This window comes from Silene latifolia, chromosome 2 (assembly GCF_048544455.1).
Source record: "Silene latifolia isolate original U9 population chromosome 2, ASM4854445v1, whole genome shotgun sequence".
NCBI lineage: Eukaryota > Viridiplantae > Streptophyta > Magnoliopsida > Caryophyllales > Caryophyllaceae > Silene > Silene latifolia.
Genome location: NC_133527.1, coordinates 37,813,793 through 37,834,743, shown reverse-complemented (window position 1 = coordinate 37,834,743; position 20,951 = coordinate 37,813,793). Strand labels below are relative to the sequence as shown.

The 20,951-nt window shown below is 38.6% G+C and overlaps 1 protein-coding gene across 1 annotated transcript in view; it reads right to left on the bottom strand.

Moving 5' to 3' along the window:
- Positions 1–20,031, bottom strand: part of LOC141642612 (cysteine-rich receptor-like protein kinase 10) — a 28,181-nt gene extending 8,150 nt beyond the window's left edge. The window contains exons 1-2 of the mRNA XM_074451460.1: positions 19,605–20,031; positions 17,772–18,210 (exon numbers count right to left, since the gene is read on the bottom strand). Coding sequence (XP_074307561.1) covers positions 17,772–18,210; positions 19,605–19,943 — 778 coding nt within the window. The 5' untranslated portion in view covers positions 19,944–20,031. The remainder of the gene's footprint in view (positions 1–17,771; positions 18,211–19,604) is intronic.
- Positions 20,032–20,951: the final 920 nt, after the last annotated feature.

Sequence of the window (20,951 nt, the reverse complement as noted above, 5' to 3'; positions counted from 1 at the left end):
GGGTTTTTGGAGTATTGTGATTGGTAGATAATAATTGTATGATTGTGTGTGTGATTATAGGAGGTGATTTCGTAGAAGAACGGTTTTGATTAGCTGATTGTGACGATCTTGGTGATTGCTTTTCCAAGTAGGGTTTCCCTACTCAGTTATTGGTTAAATTGTATTAGATGTTTGATTGATTGTTGATGGTTGTTTAATGTTTTTGATCTATATCGGATTGAAATTGGTAATTGGTAATTATTATTGTATAGTTGGTTGGTTGTATTTGTCTGTGGTTCGCGAGGTGCATCCTCGGCTGAGTGGAGTCACTTTCGGGATTGGCTTCACGCCCTTGATTCGCCCCTTGTGGTTCCCGTCACAAAGCGGATGTGCACATTAAGGAACTTGGGTTTTCGCTCGGTATTAATGAGCGGGGCTTAGGTGGGAACGGCTGCGGTCCCCCACTGACGGTGAGGATTACTGGTTGCGGCAGTAATCTGGCAGGGCTAGACCTTCAGGCTAGTCAGGTGATTGGAGATGTGACGGAGTTGGGTGATTGTATGTATTGTTGATATTGCTTTGTCTTATATTGTGTAATCAGTAACTGACCCCGTTTAATTGTTTTAAAAACTGTGGTGATCCATTCGGGGATGGTGAGCGGGTATGAGATGGATTGCGCGAGGGATAGCTCGGATCGAGTCACCACGTGTCACTAGAGTCTTCCGATGTGTCGTTGAACTATTTTTCTTTTTAGCTGGTTTTGATAATTTGGAACAGTTGTATCACTTTACAGTTTTGGGTTTTTGTTATGTAATCGCTTAAACTTATTTATTTAAAGTACGTTCTCTTATGGTCAATTTGATATACATTGCCTCGGGTAACCGAGATGGTAGCACTTTCATGCATTAGGTGGTCTTGATAAGGCACCTTGGTGTATGGGGGTGTTACAAAGTGGTATTAGAGCGACGATTTTGGAACCTGTAACTAATGAACCTAATGAACTTAGGGAGTCAAACTAAAATGAACTCGGGTAGGAGTTATTAGGTGTAATACTACGGTTTTATGATTCTTTGGGTACTCTATCGAGTGGGGCTTACTCTGTCGAGTAAGTATGTTTTGTGTACGAAACAGTAGTCTGCCTGTAGGGTACTCGATCGAGTAGGCTTGGCACTCGAACGAGTAAGGGGCACTCGATCGATTAACTGACCTACTCGATCGAGTAAGTGGTTTTACGGGTGATATTTGACGGGTTTTGTTAATAATGCGGGAATGGTATAAAAGGCTTTCGTCACTTTTCTCAAAACACTTTTACAACCTAAAAACTTTCAAGAGAAGAATTGGAGTAACGTTGAATCATCCTCGCCGCATTATTAGCAATTCCCGGAGCTAGAAGTGTCGGATTTCGTCATTCTTTATAACTTTGTGATCCTTGCGTCGAGGGTAAGCTTTACATATAACTTTTATATTGTTTTGTTAATATTGGTTAAACCCTAATTTGGGGATTTGGGGGTTTTTATGATTATGTGGTTAAGGTAGTAATTGTATGCATGTATGTATAGGAGGAGGATTCGTAGAGGAGAGATTTTGAGACAGCTGCTAGATCGTCTGATTCTGTGATTGCATTCCAGGTAGGGTTCCTAATCAGTATTAATTACATGATGCGTTTGGTGGTTTCATTGTGATTATTGTTAAAGTATATTGTTGGTGGTTTTGACGATTGTTGGTTGTATTGTTGGTTGTATAATATCGTTGATTGTTGTTGTATCTGTCTGTGGTCTTCAGGGTGCGTCCCTGGCTGAGTGGAGTCACTTGCGGGAGTGGCTTCACGCCCTTGATTCGCCGTCTGTGGAACCCGCTACAGGAGGGGATGTGCACATTAATGAACATGGGGTTTTCGCTCGATGGAGATGAGCGGGGCTTAGGTGGGAACGGCTGCGGTCCCCCACTGGCGGTGTGGAGTACCTGTTGCGATGGGTACTCTGGCAGGACTACTAGTGTGTAGTCAGTTGTGTGGAGATTGATTATGGAGACTGGGGTTTGTTGTGTGTTGAGCTGTTTTGGCATTTGATTTGTTGTGACTTGCTTTTATGTAAATAGTCTTGACCCGTTTAAATGTTTTAAAAAGCTGGGTGATCCATTCGGGGTGGTGAGCGATTATTGAGCGAGTATGAGAGATGCGTATGGAATAGGCCGGGATGAGTCACCACGTTGCGGTTTAGAAGTCTTCCGCGTGTCGACACTTGATAGTATTTTGGCGATGAAGCGATTTTGAGAACTTGTATTTCTTTTTAACAGTTTTGGTATTGGCATGTAATCACGTTAAACAATATTTACTTTTAAGTATGTTTCGGTATTGTCTTATGATTATCATTGCCTCGGGAAACCGAGATGGTGACGTCCTTATACCTAAGTGGTCCTGGTAAGGCACTTGGAATATGGGGGTGTCACATTAGGAGCTAATGCAAAGACTTGGGAGACGTCCTAAGGTCGTGAACTCGCCCTACAACTTTAAACCGGTCACTATGGGGTGTCACGGGATCGCTATGTGTTTACTAATGTTCCATTGCGTATGTTGGATGATATGTTGTATAGAAATGTTGGAAAATGTTTGTCGATGAATGGAGGATGTGGTGGAAAGAGGTGAAGTAGATCATATGATAAAATGTTGTGGATAATAATGTTGCATGACGAATGATTTATAATGTGGCATTATAGTAACATGTGATGTTTGCGTTTGATGTATATATATATATATATATATATATATATATATATATATATATATATATATATATATATATACGAACTGAGTTACGGTGCGAACCGTACGAACTACCTAGATACACTTAATATTACTACTAGATACATTTTGTATAACTACTAGGTACACATGTACCTAGTATTAATGTCACATGTATCTAGCGGTAATACCACATGTACCCGGGAAATATTTTTTGTATCCACCTCTGGCGCCACCACAACTACCAAAGATCGCTGCCCGCCACCGCCACGACTATCACCACCACCGTCACGCCACCACAAATTACACAACGGCCACCTCGGCACGGCACCGAAGATCCACGACAACCACAATAACCCGACGCTCGACCACATACCCATCACTAACGTCACGCCTACCCAGTTTTCCCGTCAGACTGGATAATCTACGCTCCTCTATCGTTATCGCCGACGAACACAGTAATGTCGTGGGGGTGGTAAACAATTGAAAATCCGCATATAACAACGACCCATCACTTAAACCCACGCAAGATCCACATTTCTTTAGATAAATTCGAAATCTAAAAGCCAGATCTACAACAAACAAAGAACAAATTAATAAAACTAATAGATCCACCGAAGTTGCCTGAAAGCTTAGACCCATAAAATGGTGTTCATCGACAGTTTAACGGCTTAATTTCATGAATGGCGTTTGGAGAAGTGGAATAGCAAGGTCATCGACAAAGGAATGGACGACGTTCGAGCGAAAACGCGTTGTGGCCTTGCGGCGTCGGGCAATGGCGCGTCGTGTCTGGCCGGCGTCGGAACATCGGCGTCGTGGTCAGTGAAGGTGGAGAGAAAGTAGGTAAGAAGAGGAAGAGGAAAGTAAAAGGTTTGGGGAAAGGGATGTACGGAAATGTCAGTTGTGTTATGCTCTTCATTTTGTTTTATTTTCCTCTTTTTAAGTCAGTTCGTACGGTTCGCACCGTAATTTAGTTCGCACGGGATCTCGATTCTATATATATATATATATATATATATATATATATATATATATATATATATATATATATATATATATATATATATATATGCGGGATCTCGTGAGTTTGATTCTTATGGTGAGTTTGTGCTTTAAAATTTGAATCATTGAATAAAGTGAAATCAACGGCTGACATCAACTGTTTTAATAACAAATTAAAATCCTTATGTCCCAACTCCAAGTGACACACATAACTCCAACCATCAACAATAGTCATTCATAACTTTACACCTACTTTCAACAGTCTCAACATAGCAATGCCGACAACCACTAACGGCCTGACGATGGAGCTCCGTCATGAACCTCGTTAGCGATCAAGCGCAAGTTCACCGTACCGTCGCTGCTTTTCCTTATATTCTCCTTTTTTGTTGTCCGGATTATCTTAATTAATCTCGTCTCCGGCGTACTACTCGCACCACCACCAAAATTAGAGATATTTTCGACCAAAATGGAATCCATTGGACTCGAAATATTGCAACAATATCATTAGTGTGGTTAGTTTTTTGAATTTTTTCTTCGTTTTGCTTAAATCTACGATTTAAATCACAATTATTTTTAAAAAAAATGAGATGTAGTGTTTTCATGGAGGTGCGTCAGCGTGGTGCGATTTTATATTTGACGGAGTTTTGAATTTTCGCTCTCCGGAGTTCCGTCATCAATTATTATTTTTCATCATTTTTTTTACCTTTTTTTTTCATTTATTTGTTATAATGTTCATATTTTGTTCGAATTTTTCAGATTTATATTGTTGTTGAATTGTATATGGATTAATAGTTGATTAATCGAAGTATGTGCGAGTATGATATTGCTGTAATGTTTTAGTTTTGGATTAATGGTTGATTAATCTCTTGCTGGTTTATTAATTTCCTGCAAGTTGGGTTTTTTCTCTGGTATGCAATAGGTGAAATGGGCTGTTTTTAATTGATGAAAAACGTCTTGTGTGGGATTGATTGTTTTTGGTACTTTGAATATCCGATCTTTATAAATGTTTCGATTATCCGATCTTTATAAATGTTTCGATTATTTTTTCTCTGGTTAATAAAAACTTGTGAAAGATACCTACAATATCTATGTTATATATGATAAAAGTATTGTAGTAGTATTTTCTGTTTTTGTGTCCAGAATATGTTCTTCCTGCTAATTAAACATGTGTTTAAGACTTAACTAGATTTATACCCGTGCAAAAAAATGCACGGGTCGTATTTGTCAACAAATACGGAGCACAAAAAATTTTCATGGAAATTATATAAATTTACCCAATTTAATAAACTCATTATTGCAAGCCCATTTTAAACCCCGTGCATAATTGTAAGGGATTGAATATGTAATTGTTGGATGGGATGCGTAAATGTTGAAGATTAATTAATTTGTACAAAATATAATTTAAAATACTAATCAAATATATAACCTAATATAAGTCATACACAGAATATAAATAGTGTGATAAGATTATAAATATTCAAAAGTTTATTTATAAACCATGTTAAAGGTTTTATTGGATGTACACTCTTATTGCTGTCACACTTTATAAACAATTTTTTCGTCATTGATATGTGGTGTTTTATTTTAAAAAAAATAATAAGGAAATGACTAAAATGGAATTACATTGAATATAATTATCGAAAACGGGTCAATATAGAGTTGACTTTTGAAGTCGCTAACTAAGCCAACGACCGATTGGGTCTATAACTCTTATTGAGTTTTGTTTAACATATTATGGGCTAAAAAGTTAAATAATGACAGTAGCCCAATAGCCCAATATAATCCATATATATTCACCCCACCCAAATTAAACCCTACCCACCTTAAAGAACATAGTACTATACTCCGTCTCCAACCTCTCACACTCAGTCACCCATCTCTCTTTTAAAAACCCCAAATTAAACTCATCTCAGTGTCACTCATAAGTCATAACCCTCATCATCTCCCTCAAATCTGCGTTTTCATCCCATTAAACTCATCACCCTCAATGATCAATAATTACAAACCATGATTTTTCCTTTGATTTTGTTTATCGATCAACATGGAGGTTATTATTGTGAGCCTAAGATTGATCTTCCTATTTTTCTTTTTAAGTTGGGTACCGATGTTAACTAATGGAGTAATTTAGAAAGCAAGTATGTACATAACAGCATTTATTTGGCTTTAAATTCTTGCTATTTTATCAAAGTTTTATTTTTATTTTATTTTTTGAAAATTGTCTTTTTATAATGGGAAAGCACGTGAATTGAGAATGTTTTGATTTATTCACTGATTTCACTAATACCCCACAAAAGTTTTTGAACTTTTTCCCCCTTTATTTAAAATTCCTCACCAAAATAATTTTTTTAGCATTGATAATTATTGTGTTAGATGATTATTTAATTAGTTTTAATTTTAACTCGTTTTTTTGGGTATGTAATTTTTTGTATTTGGATTGTATTTAATTTTATTTTCAATTTGGTTAGTTGGATGCTAAAATATAATCATATCATTTAGGCGATATATAATCATAATCATAATCATATCATATATTCCCTTAATAGTCCCTTAAATTAAATCTGAAAACAGGTTAAAAGAAGAGAGAGAGTAATTAAATACCAAATGAGGAGAGAGGGTAATTAAACAATTTGTGTAAAACGTGGGGTTCTTTTTCCCTTAAATCTTGCAGCCAATAGGAAGCTTTTAAATGCTTCAGCTTTTATAGATAGGGGATTATTGGCAACTAGTTCTACTAATCTCTACTTTATTAAACCCCACTTATTTTTTTGTTTGACTCACTAAACTTGTATTTCTTTTATTTATTTGGTCTGATTAATTCAATAAACTAAGTTTAAATGGTGGTGTAGATGGTCTTCATGAACTAATAGTGATGAACAATAGACCCTGCACGTCTCAGATTCATAATGTATATATCTTTCACTTCTTAATTTTCTGTGACAATCACCAGCTGTCTTTTGAAATTTTCTTAATTTTTTGTTTTAAATCAAATGGGTCATTAAATTTTATTTGTAAAGTTCAAGTTTTGTTATGTTTTAATCCATTTTTATGTGCTTCATCTTCCCAAAATTTATATTCTGAATTATAGATGGAAGTTGGCAAATTATTCTTTTCTTTTGAGCTAGAAATGGAGAAAGTAAGTTTTTTCTTGGGTGCAATCCCGTATCAATTTAAGGCGCATATACCCGTCTTAACAAGATTTTGTGATCCTGAATAAATATGAATTTTATAACTTAAGCAAATGAAATGGTGTCTTTTATGCTCTATATGTGTTGAATTCACATTTTGTGGTTATGAATAAATAAGTTGTAATGCTTTAATTTGACGTTCTCACAGGTGCAAAAGTTCAGTAGATCACCAGGGTATGTGCTTACGTTTGTCTCTTCTCTTATAGCTCAAAGATGTCGCCAAAGAGTTCTGCTATGTATGCTATGACGCAAGAGATGAGGGTCGATGATATAGCCAAGATGCTTGAGCGTCAAGATGCGCTTACCGAGGTCCTAAAGAGATTTGGGAAAGACAAAGATGCTGGGGTAGACTTTGCCAAGATGAGAACTACGATAGCCCGCTTCAACCCAAAAGAGTATATGGGTACCGGTGCGCCAATTTTGCTCGACAATTGGCATAGAGAGATGGAGAACATCTTGAATGTGATTCATTGTCCCGAGGACTTTAAAGTGGAACAAGCTGCGTTCTATTTGAGAGAGGCTGCAGGGGAATGGTGGGACAAGGTAAGGAGAGTGCCCTAGATCTGTATCTGAAACAGGGAAAGTCAGCTATACCTTGGGTTGAGTTTAAGAGAGCTATGCGCCAGGAGTTTGTACCTGAGCACGTTTGTAGTAAGCTGAGGGAGGAGTTCGATGCTTTTAAGATGACTTCGGATATGACAGTGGCTGAGTACTATCATAAGTTTAACGAGAAATCGAGGTATGCAGAGGACATGGGGCTGAGTCAGGAGAGAACTTGGCACTGAGGTTTGATAAGGGGTTGACGTACCAGATAATGGAGAAGTTACCAGTTGGGTTTGGGTCCTTACAGATGTTAAGGAAGTTTATGAGCGAGCAGGGAGAGCTGAGAGATTGGTCGAGATGGCCAGAGAGAACAAGGAGAGAGGTCTGAAAAGAGAAAGGCTGAGAGTGAGGGTGGTGGTCAGTCCAGTTACAAGAGGGGTAACCATAACCAAGCGAAGGCTTACTCATCGGGATCGGGTTTTAGTGGTGGAGCTTCTTATGGGCGTGGTCGTGGTGGTAGCAGTTGGAACATCTATTGTTTCAACTGTGGCGGTATGGGCCACAAGAGGCATGAGTGTACTAGTACCGTGGGGAGAGGTTTTCAGAGACCATCGCAGGGGAGCTTTTCGCAGGGTCCGTCTCAGAGTTATGGTAGCAACCGACCGGCGGGGTCATGGAATAACCAAGGAGGTCAGAGTAACAACGGTGGATCTAACCACAATGGCGGTAACTCTTATCAGAAACCGGCAGCTAACAACAATCAGGGGTCAGCTGGCAAGCCATCTACTTCAGCTAGTACAGTTCAGGGAGGTGGAAAAAAGACCAGTGGCAAGTTATTCATGATGGACAAGAAAGCTGCTGAGGATGATGCTCACGTGATCACGGGTACCTTTCTTGTTAATGATGTTTCTACCTTTGTTTTGTTTGATTCGGGGGCGTCACACTCTTTTGTATCGTCGAGTCATGCTAAGCTTTTGGGTTTGAGAGAGTTTGAGTCTGTGAAAGATGAGGTTTTTATACCGTCAGGTGAGTCAGTGTCTTGTGGGAGGTTGTATAAGGGTGTATCTATGATAGTTGGGCAGGTTGATCTTCAAGCGAATTTGTTAGAATTTTAAATGGATGGTTTTGAGATGATAGTTGGTATGGATTGGCTGGGTAAGTACAAGGCTAGAATAGATTATCACCAAAAGAGAGTCTCTTTGAGAGGTCCTAAGGGAGTTAGTGTGTCTTATCGTGGATTTGTTATCAAACCCAAAGTCAAAGTGATTGCAGCGGTGACATTGAAGTCTTATCTGAGGAAGGGGTGTCCTTTGATCCTATGCCATGGGAAAGATCATAGTATGGTGGGTCCGACAGCTGATCAGATACCAGTGGTGGGAGAGTTCCCAGATGTTTTTCCGGAGGAGATACAAGGTTTGCCACGGAAGAGGGATATAGATTTCAGTGTGGAGTTGAAACCAGGGATGAGACCAATCTCTAAGGCCCCGTACCGCATGGGTCCTAAAGAGTTAGCAGAGCTGAAGAAGCAGTTGGATGATTTGATAGATAAGGGGTACACTAGACCTAGTGTAGCGCCGTGGGGAGACTACCGGGAGCTGAACAGTGTTACAGTGAAGAACAAGTATCCTTTGCCAAGGATAGATGATCTGTTTGACCAGTTGGGTGGGGCAGGAGACTTTTCAAAGATTTATTTAAGATCAGGTTACTATCAGGTGAGGATTCGGGATGAGGACGTACCGAAGACAGCTTTTCGATCGAGTTATGGTCACTATGAGTATGGGGTGATGCCGTTTGGGTTGTTTAATGCACCAGCAGTGTTTATGGATTTGATGAACCGGGTCTTTAGTCAGTTTTTGGATTAGTTTGTGGTGGTGTTCATAGATGATATCTTAGTCTATTCCAAGACTAAGGAGGAGCATGAGGAGCACTTAAGGTTGATGTTACAAACTTTGCGCGACAATGAGCTGTATGCAAAGTTGTCTAAGTGTGAGTTCTGGCTCGAGGAAGTTGCCTTTCTGGGGCATGTGATTTTTAAAGAGGGTGTATATGTGGATCCTATAAAGATAGAGGCAGTGTCTAAGTGGGAATCACCAAAGAATGTGGCAGAGATCATGAGTTTCTTGGGTTTGGCAGGGTACTATCGTCGGTTCGTGAAAGACTTTTCAAAGATCGCCAGACCTATGACAGCATTGATGAGGAAAGAGAACAAGTTTCGGTGGGATGAAAGTTGTGAGACGGCGTTCCAAACATTAAAGGAGCGTTTGACCACAACTCCGGTCTTATATTTTCCTGAAGGGTGTGAGAACATTGAGGTGTATACAAATGTTTCAAAGAACGGGATGGGTTGTTTGTTGATGCATAACGGGAAAGTCATTGCCTATACTTCTAGGCAATTGAAGCCTTATGAGGAGAACAATCTGACACATGATCTAGAGTTGGGTGCAGTTGTGTTTGCTCTCAAGATTTGGAGGCACTATCTTTATGGGGCGACCTTTAAGGTGTTTTCAGATCACAAGAGTCTAAAGTACATCTTTAATCAAAAGGAGCTGAACATGAGACAGAGGAGGTGGATGGAGCTTATAGAGGACTATGACATGGATATCATATACCATGAAAGGAAAGCGAATGTGGTTGCTAATGCATTGAGCAGGAAGAGTGTGCATTCTCTATGCACAGCTAAGTCTTTGATGAGGTTGAGAGATGAGGTGGGAAAGATGGGGATACATGTGATACAAAAAGGGGATGCTAGAGGGGACTTGACAGTGGAGCCAGATCTTTATGATGATATTCGCAGGAAGCAGGCTCTTGATTCTAAGATTCAAGAGTGGAGAGCCGGAGTAGAGAAGGGGACAGTGTCTCGGTTCTCTATTCATTCAGATGTAAGTGTTCGGTTTGATGGGAGATGGTGTGTACCTAGGGATGAAGAGTTGAAAAAGGTGATCATGACAGAGGCTCATTGCACACCGTTTTCGGTAAATCCAGGTGGTGACAAGCTGTATAGAGATTTGAAGAAGACTTTCTGGTGGCCTGGGACGAAAAGGGAAACAACTGAGTTCCTGGCTCGATGTTTGACATGTCAGAGGGTTAAGGGAGAGTAGCGACGACCACAAGGTAAGATTCAGTCTCTTGAGGTACCTGAGTGGAAGTGGGAGTCTATCTCCATGGACTTTATAGTGGGTTTACCGAGGAGCCACCATGGTAATAACATGATATGGGTGATAGTTGACCGTTTGACTAATTCAGCTCACTTTATTCCAATGAAAGATACATGAAGTAAGGTTCAGTTGGCTAATGGGTACAGGAAGCATGTGGTGAGGTTACATGGAGTCCCAAAAGACATTGTGTCAGACCGAGATGCGAGATTTATTTCACGGTTTTGGCAAGAGTTGCAGAAGATGATGGGAACTACCTTGAAGATGAGTACTGCTTTTCATCTTGCAACAGATGGACAGACAGAGCGAACCATCAAGACTTTGGAGGATATGTTGCGAGCTTGTGTGATGGAGTTTGGTGGTAGTTGGGAAGATAGGTTGGATTTGATCGAGTTTTCTTACAATAACAGCTACCACATGGGTATTGGGATGGCTCCGTTTGAGGCTTTATATGAGAGGAGGTGTAGGAGTCCGATTTGCTGGGATGATAGAGCTGAGGCAGTGGTTTTAGGACCACAGATGGTACAGGAGATGATAGACCAAGTGAAGGTGATTCGGCAAAAGATGAAAGCGGCCCAGGATCGACAAAAGAGTTATGCAGACTTACATCGTCGGGACATCGAGTTTCAGGTTGGGGATAAGGTTCTTCTGAAAGTATTTCCTATGCGTGGAGTTATGAGGTTTGGTAAGAAAGGGAAGCTGAGCCAGAAGTTCATTGGACCATATGAGATTTTGGATCGTGTGGGAGAGGTTGCTTACCGGTTAGCTTTACCAACAGCTTTGGATCGTGTGCATAATGTGTTTTGTGTGTCTCAGTTACGGAAGTATGTGAGTGATCCCTCCCATGTGTTAGAGGTAGAGAACATCGAGTAGGATGAATACTTGTCTTATCTTGAGGTGCCAAAACAGATTCTTGATCGCAAGGTTCGGAAAACTAGGTCTGGGGAAACGGTGTTGCTTAAGGTTATATGGTATAATCATGAGGTTGAGGAAGCTACTTGAGAGGCGGAGGAGGCTATGAGGGAGCGGTATCCGTCTCTTTTTTATCAGGTATGTGTGGTTACGGGGACGTAACCATGTTTCTTTTAGGGGAGTAGGAGGTGATCGCATAAGGTTTTGGTGTGGTTTTATGTTAGTTTTTGTACAGTTAGTAGTTGTTTTGAGTGGGTTTGAGTTGTGGTTGGGGGTGTTATTTTGAGTTTTTGTGGCGTTGTTGTGTCATGGTTGAGTTAGTATGTTTGCTTTTGAGTATGGGTTTGAACTTCGGGGACGAAGTTCATTTTTAAGGAGGGAAGACTGTAATACTACGGTTTTCTGTACTCTTGGGTACTCTATCGAGTAAGGCTTACTCTGTCGAGTAAGTGAGTTTTAGTTACGAAACAGTGTACGGTCTGATGGGTACTCGATCGAGTAGGTGTCACTCGATCGAGTAGGGGCACTCGATCGAGTAAGTCGGTTTATAAGGTTTATTCGCCGGGCTTTGATAGCAACGGGAGAATGTTATTTAAAGTTATTTTTACCAGTTATTTTTATTTTTTCACTCATTCTAAATATTTTACACAAGAGAAAAGTTACGTAGCATTCCTTTCTCTCATTGCTATCAAATCGTAAGGGTTAGAGTCGTCGGATAGCAGAGTTTTTACACCGTTGAGACCGTCGCGTTGTGGGTAAGATTCTAGTATGATTTTTATGTCGTTTCACTGATTTTAGTTGAAACCCTAATTGGGTATTTTGGGGGTTTTGGGAGTATTGTGATTGGTAGATAGTAATTGTATGATTGTGTGTGTGATTAGAGGAGGTGATTTCGTAGAAGAACGGTTTTGATTAGCTGATTGTGACGATCTTGGTGATTGCTTTTCCAGGTAGGGTTTCCCTACTCAGTATTGGTTAAATTGTATTAGATGTTTGATTAATTGTTAATGGTTGTTTAATTAGTTGATCTATATCGGATTGGAATTGGTAATTGGTAATTGTTGTTGTATAGTTGGTTGATTGTGTTTGTCTGTGGTTTGCGAGGTGTGTCCTCGACAAAGTGGAGTCACTTGCGGGAGTGGCTTCAAGCCCTTGATTCGCCCCTTGTGGTTCCCGTCACAAGGGGGATGTGCACATTAAGGAACTTGGGTTTTCGTTCGGTATTGATGAGCGGGGCTTAGGTGGGAACGGCTGCGATCCCCCACTGGCGGTAAGGATTACTGGTTGCGGCCATAATCTGGTAGGGCTAGACCTTAAGGCTAGTCAGGTGATTGGAGATGTGACGGAGTTGGGTGATTGTATGTATTGTTGATATTGCTTTGTCTTATATTGTGTAATCAGTAACTTACCCCGTTTAATTGTTTTAAAACTATGGTGATTCATTCGGGGATGGTGAGCAGTTGTTGAGCAAGTATGAGATGGATTGCGCGAGGGATAGCTCGGATCGAGTCACCACGTGTCACTAGAGTCTTCCGCTGTGTCGTTGAACTATATTTCTTTTTAGTTGGTTTTGATAATTTGGAACAATTGTATCACTTTTCAGTTTTGGGTTTTTGTTATGTAATCGCTTAAACTTATTTATTTAAAGTACGATCTCTTATGGTCAATTTGTTATACATTGCCTCGGGTAACCGAGATGGTAGCACTTTCATGCATTAGGTGGTCTTGGTAAAGCACCTTGGTGTATGAGAATGTTACACATGGTTGCTCTGATACCACTTGTAACACCCCGGCCCAAACCCCGGGTCAGGTACAATCACTCACAGTAGCTCGTTAGGCTGTGTACATGGCCCATAGATTAACACGGGTCCTTTCCAGTGCATTTTGTCCTCACTCATGCGTATCCGGACCCCTTCCCAGGAGGCCACCCATCCTAAGACTACTCTTAGTCAAGCTAACTGTAGAGTTCTTCTGCATAGATAACCAGAAAAAAAGTACAATTTGTTGATATGAATAATGTTTTCAATCCCTTTAATCACTAGTCAGATTTTAAGTCTATCAATGTACCTCTTCAAAGGGGGTACCTCTGTAATACTACGGTTTTATGAGTCTATGGGTACTCTATCGAGTGGGGTTTACTCTGTCGAGTAAGTAGCTTTTTACGCAAAACAGTAGAGTGCCTGTAGGGTACTCGATCGAGTAAGTTGGGGACTCGATCGAGTAAGGGTCACTCAATCGAGTAAGTCACTTACTCGATCGAGTAAGTGTGTTTTACGGGTTGATTAGCCGGGTTTTGTTAATGATGTGAGATTAATATAAAAGGGTGGCCGTCACTATTCTTAATCACTGTTAATCTTTCTAAAAGCCTTTTTGAGAAAAAGAGAAGTTACGTAGTTTGTGTTCTTCGCATTGTTAACAAATCCCAAGGCTAGGAGTGTCGGATCATCTCAATCTTTACGCCGTTGTGATCGTTGTGTCGAGGGTAAGCTTTTTGTATAATTTTCATAATGTTTCGTTAAGGTTGGTTAAACCCTAATTGGGTAATATTGGGGGGTTTTGGGTGATTTGTATGATTGTGGTAGTAGTTGTATGTATACGTGTTATAGGAGGAGGTTTCGTCGAGGAGAGATTATGATTAGCTGTTAGACCGTCTGTAGTGTTTGCATTCCAGGTAGGGTTTCCCTACTCAGTATCGGTTACATAATGTGTTGGTGATTGTTGTTGTGATTGTTGATTAATTATAATGTTGGATTGGTTTTGGTGATTGTTGATAGTACATTCTTGATTGATTGTGTAACTGTCTGTGATCTTCGGGGTGCGTCTCTTGCTGAGTGGAGTCACTTGTGGGAGTGGCTTCACGCCCTTGATTCGCCTTCTATGGAACCCGCCACAGAAGGGATGTGCACATTAATGAACATGGGTTTATCGCTCGATGGAAATGAGCGGGGCTTAGGTGGGAACGGCTGCGGTCCCCCACTAGCGGCGAGGAGTACTTGCTGCGATGGGTACTCTGGCAGGGCTACACACTTCAGTGTGTAGTCAGATTGTGGAGATGAGATGGAGTTGTGGTGATTGAGTTGAGCTGATTGAGTTGATTGTATCTTTTTTCTTTGCACCGTTGTTTTATGTAATCGATCGACCCGTTAATTGTTTTAAAAACTGTGGTGATCCATTCGGGGATGGTGAGCAGTTATTGAGCAGGTATGAGACGATGCACATGGGTTAGCTGGGATGAGTCACCACGTTGCTGTTTCAAGAAGTCTTCCGCTGTGTCGAACATTCTTTAGTTGTTTAGTAGTTGACAGTTTTTGAGGACCTTTGTATTTCTTTTAGCAGTTTTTGAGTTTGGTTGTATCACTTAAACTTTATTATCATTTAAGTACGTTTTGTTATTGTCTATTTGATTATCATTGCCTCGGGTAACCGAGATGGTGTCGTTCTCATACCTTAAGTGGTCATGGTAAGGAACTTGGAGTATGGGGGTGTCACAACCTCACCCGAATATCGTCTTCGGTTCAGTGGAGTATTAAACCTAGGGTCGGGAGCGGTGATGCTCTAATACCAAGTTGTAACGCCTTGGCCCAAACCTTGAGTCGGGAGCGGTCACTCACGGTAGCTCGTCAGGCTGTTTACATGGCCCACAGATAAACACGGGTCCTTTCCAGCGCATTTTGTGCTCAATCATGCGCATCCAGGAAACCTTCCTAAGAGGTCGCTCATCCTAAGACTACTCCCATGCTTAATTGTGGAGTTCTTTTGCATGGATAACTAGAAAAGAAAGTGCACTTTGTTAATATTAGTAGTACTTTCAATCCCTTTAAGCACTAGTCAAATTTTAAGCCTATCAATGGACCTCTTCAAGGGGGTACCCCAACCAAATAACGTTTTCGGTTCAGCGGAGTATTACAGTAAGAGTCAAGAATCGAACCCTAAACCACTTGTTTATGATAATATTCTTAGTATGTTTAAAAATGTTCCCATTTTTGGTTTACTTTTTGGTTGATGTTACGGTTTCATGCTATCATACCAAAGAATCGTTTTCACAAGAAAACAACAAAAATTAATATAAACCCAACTTTTTTTATGATATTAATTACATTTTCAGCATGTGTAATTATTTAAGGTTTAAACATGAATTTAGACCTGGCAAACAGATCGGGTCGTATCGGGTTTGTGTTCGTGTCACATGAAACGGGTCACAAACCCTCCAACCTAAACCCGACCCAATTCAATATCGTGTCGTGTACATGTCGACCCACTTATATAAATGGATCATCAAGCCTCAACTCTAACCCGTTAATTTTGTATCGAGTTCGTGTCGTGTTTTCGTGTCATGTCTATATTTAGAAATTTTAAGTATATTTATGTGATGGAAGATCAAGCAAAATTAAGATTAATTTAGTAAACAAATTATTTGTGTTAAGTTCGTGTTAGAGAGCTCAACCCAAACCCAACCCAATTAAATATCGTGTCGTATTCATGTCGACCCACCTACATAAATGAATCATTAAGTCTCAACAAAAACCCATTAATTTTGTATCGAGTTTGTATCGTGTTTTCGTGTCGTGTTATTACTTGCCGATTCTACATAAACTCTATTGTCGTAGTCCTAAATCTCTTCAGGCAACTTTTTGAACACTTCTAAACATAAACACACTTTCCCCAATTCCCCTCCATGTAAATCATAAAATTAGCGGTAACCATTTATTGGACGAGAAAGTCTCCTGCAGCCATGCACTCATGCTTAAGACTGTTTAACTTGTAAAACCAATAAATAAAACCTATTATGAATAGTTACTTTAGGGAAATTTGAGCAAAGTAAAGAATATAATTTTACACTAACACACAGAACGAAGCTATTCCTTGGCCTGATGGGCCATGGCCCGGGTAAGGTTGGAAATATTAGTAAATAAAGGAGATAAAAAGACATTGTGCTGCAATTGGCATAACAGCAACAACCTGTCGAAGTACTCCTATGCCTTCCTATGCCTTGATGTCACGCGTTCGACCCTCAACATTAAATTGTCTCACATTATGTTTTTCTCTTTTGACTGTTGACCATTGTCATATTTTTTTAACTCTCATTTTTGACAACAATTATTCTTTAACATCTATAAAGTATAAACCCATTTTATCGAAAGCTTATTTGTTTCGAATTCTTTTTCATCACATAAGTTATTGTCAAAATGCTTTATCGAAAGCTTATTTGTTTCGAATTCTTTTCCATCACATAAGTTATTGTCAAAATGCTTTATAAATTGTAGAATAAATTTGTTGAATAAAAAAAGGTAATCCGTATAATAATCTAAAAAGCATACTCTTATTGTCTCAATCATTTGGTATCATTGATTGAATTACGTCTCACAAAGAATATAAAAATTAAACAATTTAATTAAGACAGAGGGAGTAATAAATATTGACAATACCAAATAACGGTGTGAGGTCTATAATAGATGGGTGTAGACAAATCGGCCCCGGTTATTATTTTGTCCTAGCTTCGTCCCTGCTAACACATACAACGGCCTTATACAAATATTATTGTTAACTTGTAATTTTTTACAATGGCAACTTTTTTTTAGTGGAACACAGCTTAAGTTTTGTTATTTAGACTTTTCTCAGTTATATTTTGTCGCAATATATTTACATCAATAATAAATCTGTCGCTCTCGATTCTACATGCGTACTGTGACGGAACAACATGTTAGTTAGATTTTCCCCTTGTAATTTATTTCACTAAGACTTTTCAAAATGAGGCAACTATTAAACGGTGCAGTGAATGTGACCAAATAAAAGCAGCAAATGGCCCCCGATATTAATTGAAGTGGACGACAATATTATACAAATGTTAGGTTAACCAAGACCTCTGAGATTTTTATATATATTGACTTCAAGTCAACCATGGGGACGACTTCTTGACTTTTACACTCCAAACTTTCTAGATTGTTGCTTCAACAGTGTGTCAGTGTGTGTGAATTGTGATAGTATATCCAAACGGTGACGTATCTTCCATTGTCGTTTTACATTCTATCTGGGAGATTATGGATTACCTTTTGTGACCATTGTTGGATTAGAGAGAGAATATTTTTTTTATAGTCTCCATGTGAATAATTTATTATTTTTTAACGTTTTTTATTATTTTATTTTGATTTAAGAGAAATATCTAAAACAATTGAATTAATTAAGAGATTTAAGTAATGGTATGAAATATGTATTTTAATGAAATGTAAGACGTATAGTTGATCAAGATTTAGGACTTACCGTGTGAGATAATAAGGACCGGTAGGATAGACGAGGAATAATTAACGGCACCAATGTAAAACGGGTAGGTCTCATATCGGATATAGCAAGAAGGCTGCAAAGTCCGAGAACCTTCCTTGATACGTAGCCTGCTAATAGCAATGGTCAAGCACCGGGTGCAATCATCGGTTGATAAGTCAGGTGCACACTGCTCCATCGCGTACAATGTGTCCGATTTGGTAAAATTCACCATTTTTGTCGTGAATTTGATACCAGATTGATTGTTAGCCGTTGGAGCTACCAAACCATTCATAGTTTTCAACACAACATTGTTGAACAATGTAACGTTCCCGGTGTGACTGTCACCCAATAATAACACACGAGGATCGACTTCCATTTTGCCAAATAGAGACTCGTTCGAATACCGCACCATGCACTCATCGTACCATATCACTGCCACCTGTTGACGAAAGAAGAAAAAAAGATACGGAGTATATCGATTAGATGTGATACACATACACAATTACACATGAAAAGAATTAATATTACATGTTAAATAATCCTCTATTTATTAAAACAATAAGAGAAACTCTTATTTTTCCGCCTAAAACATATTTAATAAGATTAAGCTTTTAGTATTTTTGGCATATATTATAAGTATGGTATATTATTAATGAAATAATCTTTTAAATTTAATATTTAAAACATTCTATTCTATATTTCACATCTTGCATAAAATTATCTACATTCTTAAATAATATGGAGTACACTAAAAAATAAAACACTATAATAACGTGCAAACACGGATCTAAACTAGTAAATCAATAAACATATTATCTATGCAATGATAGCCCGCTAAGTACACATTATAACTAATGATCGGGTGCAATCATCGGTTGCATGCCTAAGTAGTAAATGTAATTTCGTCAGTAAAGAAAATAATTGTAGTAACATTGGATATAGTTATATGATAGTAATGACTCATTTGAATAGTAAAAGTAACAATATTATCAGCGAGATTAGTGAAAGTGATAGAAACAACAACGGGAGTAGTGAAATAATCAATATTAATGCGGCAATAGTGAAAGTAACAATAATTACGGCAGGAGTAATGAAATTATCAATATTAATGCGGTAGTTGTGACAGTAACAATAACTACGGTGGGAGTAGTAAAAGTAATAATGATTACGGGCAAGTAGTGAAATGTTATTATTATTGTTTCATCAATAAGAGTAAAATATTAATAGTTGGAGTAGTGAATTTGTCTCAAAATTTATTTCATCATAATTTTAGGACATGTCATAGAAAAATATATTAATGATAAATTTATGGGTTATGCAACTTTAAGTAATTTTATTTAATTAAAAAAAATTAACGGTAAGTAGAGATAGCCCGGGCGAAGCCGGACACCAATACTAGTAAAAAAAGATAGTATGACTAAGCTAAATCAAATTTGTGTTGGTGATAAAAGAAAGAAATTTGAATTTCTTTTATATCGTTAATTTTTTAAGACTTGTAACTTCTAATTATGTTTAATTAATCAATTTAATTATACTCCGTAACATAGAATTTCTATATGTTTAGTAGGAGTTGCGATGTTTTATTTAATTTGGAGTATACTTGATCTATTTTTTAGTCTTAATTATTAAGAAAATATTAATTTAATTATATTTTACATCCAACAAGCCCGCAAACCCTCGGACAAGAAAATGGGCGGACATGGAGATCACTAGTCAGCCCGCTTGAACCGGCTTGTACATGGTATATTAGGTCCGTTGGACACTTAAAAATTAATTTCCATTGATTATGGAACTTTAATTGTTAATATAAAATTGGAATGGAGACAGTAGTACCTTAGAAGTGGGGCAATATGTATTAGGTAGGTCGGTAGTGGTGGCGGTGGTAACACAATCAGCGCACGAGGAGGCGTTCTGATCACCACGACAGAGGTAAAACCCATAAACGGCATCTTTGGTGCGGTTGCCGGACTCGGTGATATAGAAGCCCGAGTGGGTTTTGGCAACATGGGTTGAGAGTGAGTTGAGGACGGTGTTGAGGTTTGCTTTGTAAAGGCTGTTAGCAGGAAAAGTGGTGTTTGCACAGATATTAAACAAGTAGCTTGGTGTTGCAGTTAAGCTTGGAATCATTAACAGGAGACACAGTGACACAAGTATTAAGGACATGCTTTTCATTACTCTCCTATGTGTGTGAGCTACAAAATGGTTGAATCTTAAACAACAAGAGAGGTATAAGGGTTTATATCATTACATGTGCAATTATTATTCTGTTTTTTTTTTTTTGGGTTTGAGGTGGCACTATATGGGAGCACAAAATCTTCAGCTTGTGACGGAATTAGCCCGTCACAAGCAAGACGCTTTGAGGAGGGAGAGTGAGAGAAGCAAGTAGAATTTTTTGGATTAGTAGAGGGTTAATTAGCAAACTAATTAGAGAATTAGCGGTCATTTTAAACTATTTTGGACCAATGGGTCCACGTTATCACGTTATTTTTTTTTTTCCAGTTTTTCTACAAAGCCGTTGAAGTTCTTAGCGGCTTACTCTAATTGCACCTAAAATTTCACACCCCTCAAATCCAGTACCTACTTGAGTCCCAAAATTTTAGAAAACGTTGTAAGCCGCTGAAACTCTCGGCGGCTTATATTCTTAGCGGAAAAGACGATGTTGAATTTTAATGTTGTTGGCTATGGAAGCCGCTAAGAAAAGCAGCGACTTAGCTGTTGATATAAAAAAAACGCGAATCTCACTCACTCTCTCATAACGACTAAACACAAAAATCCCCAATTAAATCCCAAACCCTAGAAACCCGAAAAACCCAATTTCTCACTCACATTCTACCAAGTTTCTTTCAATCAATTAATCTCAATCAATCTAATTCATCCTATATTCAAGGTACTAATCATTCTATTGTAATTTAGCATTGTTGTTTAATTGATTTTGTGCAAAGTTTACAAATCTCGTTTTAGCTTAGTTTAGAACTATATAAATTAGTTTAGCTTAGTTTGTTTCGTTTTAGCTTAGCTTAGTTTACAAATTAGTAGTTTACTTGTTCAACTTAGTATTTCACATTAATTTGGAACAATGTATGGAGATAAATAATTATCCATTGATTTGTTGGTGGAATGGTGAAATAGTGGTAAATGGTAAAGATATTAGTTATAAGGGTGGTTGTGAGAGCTTTGTTA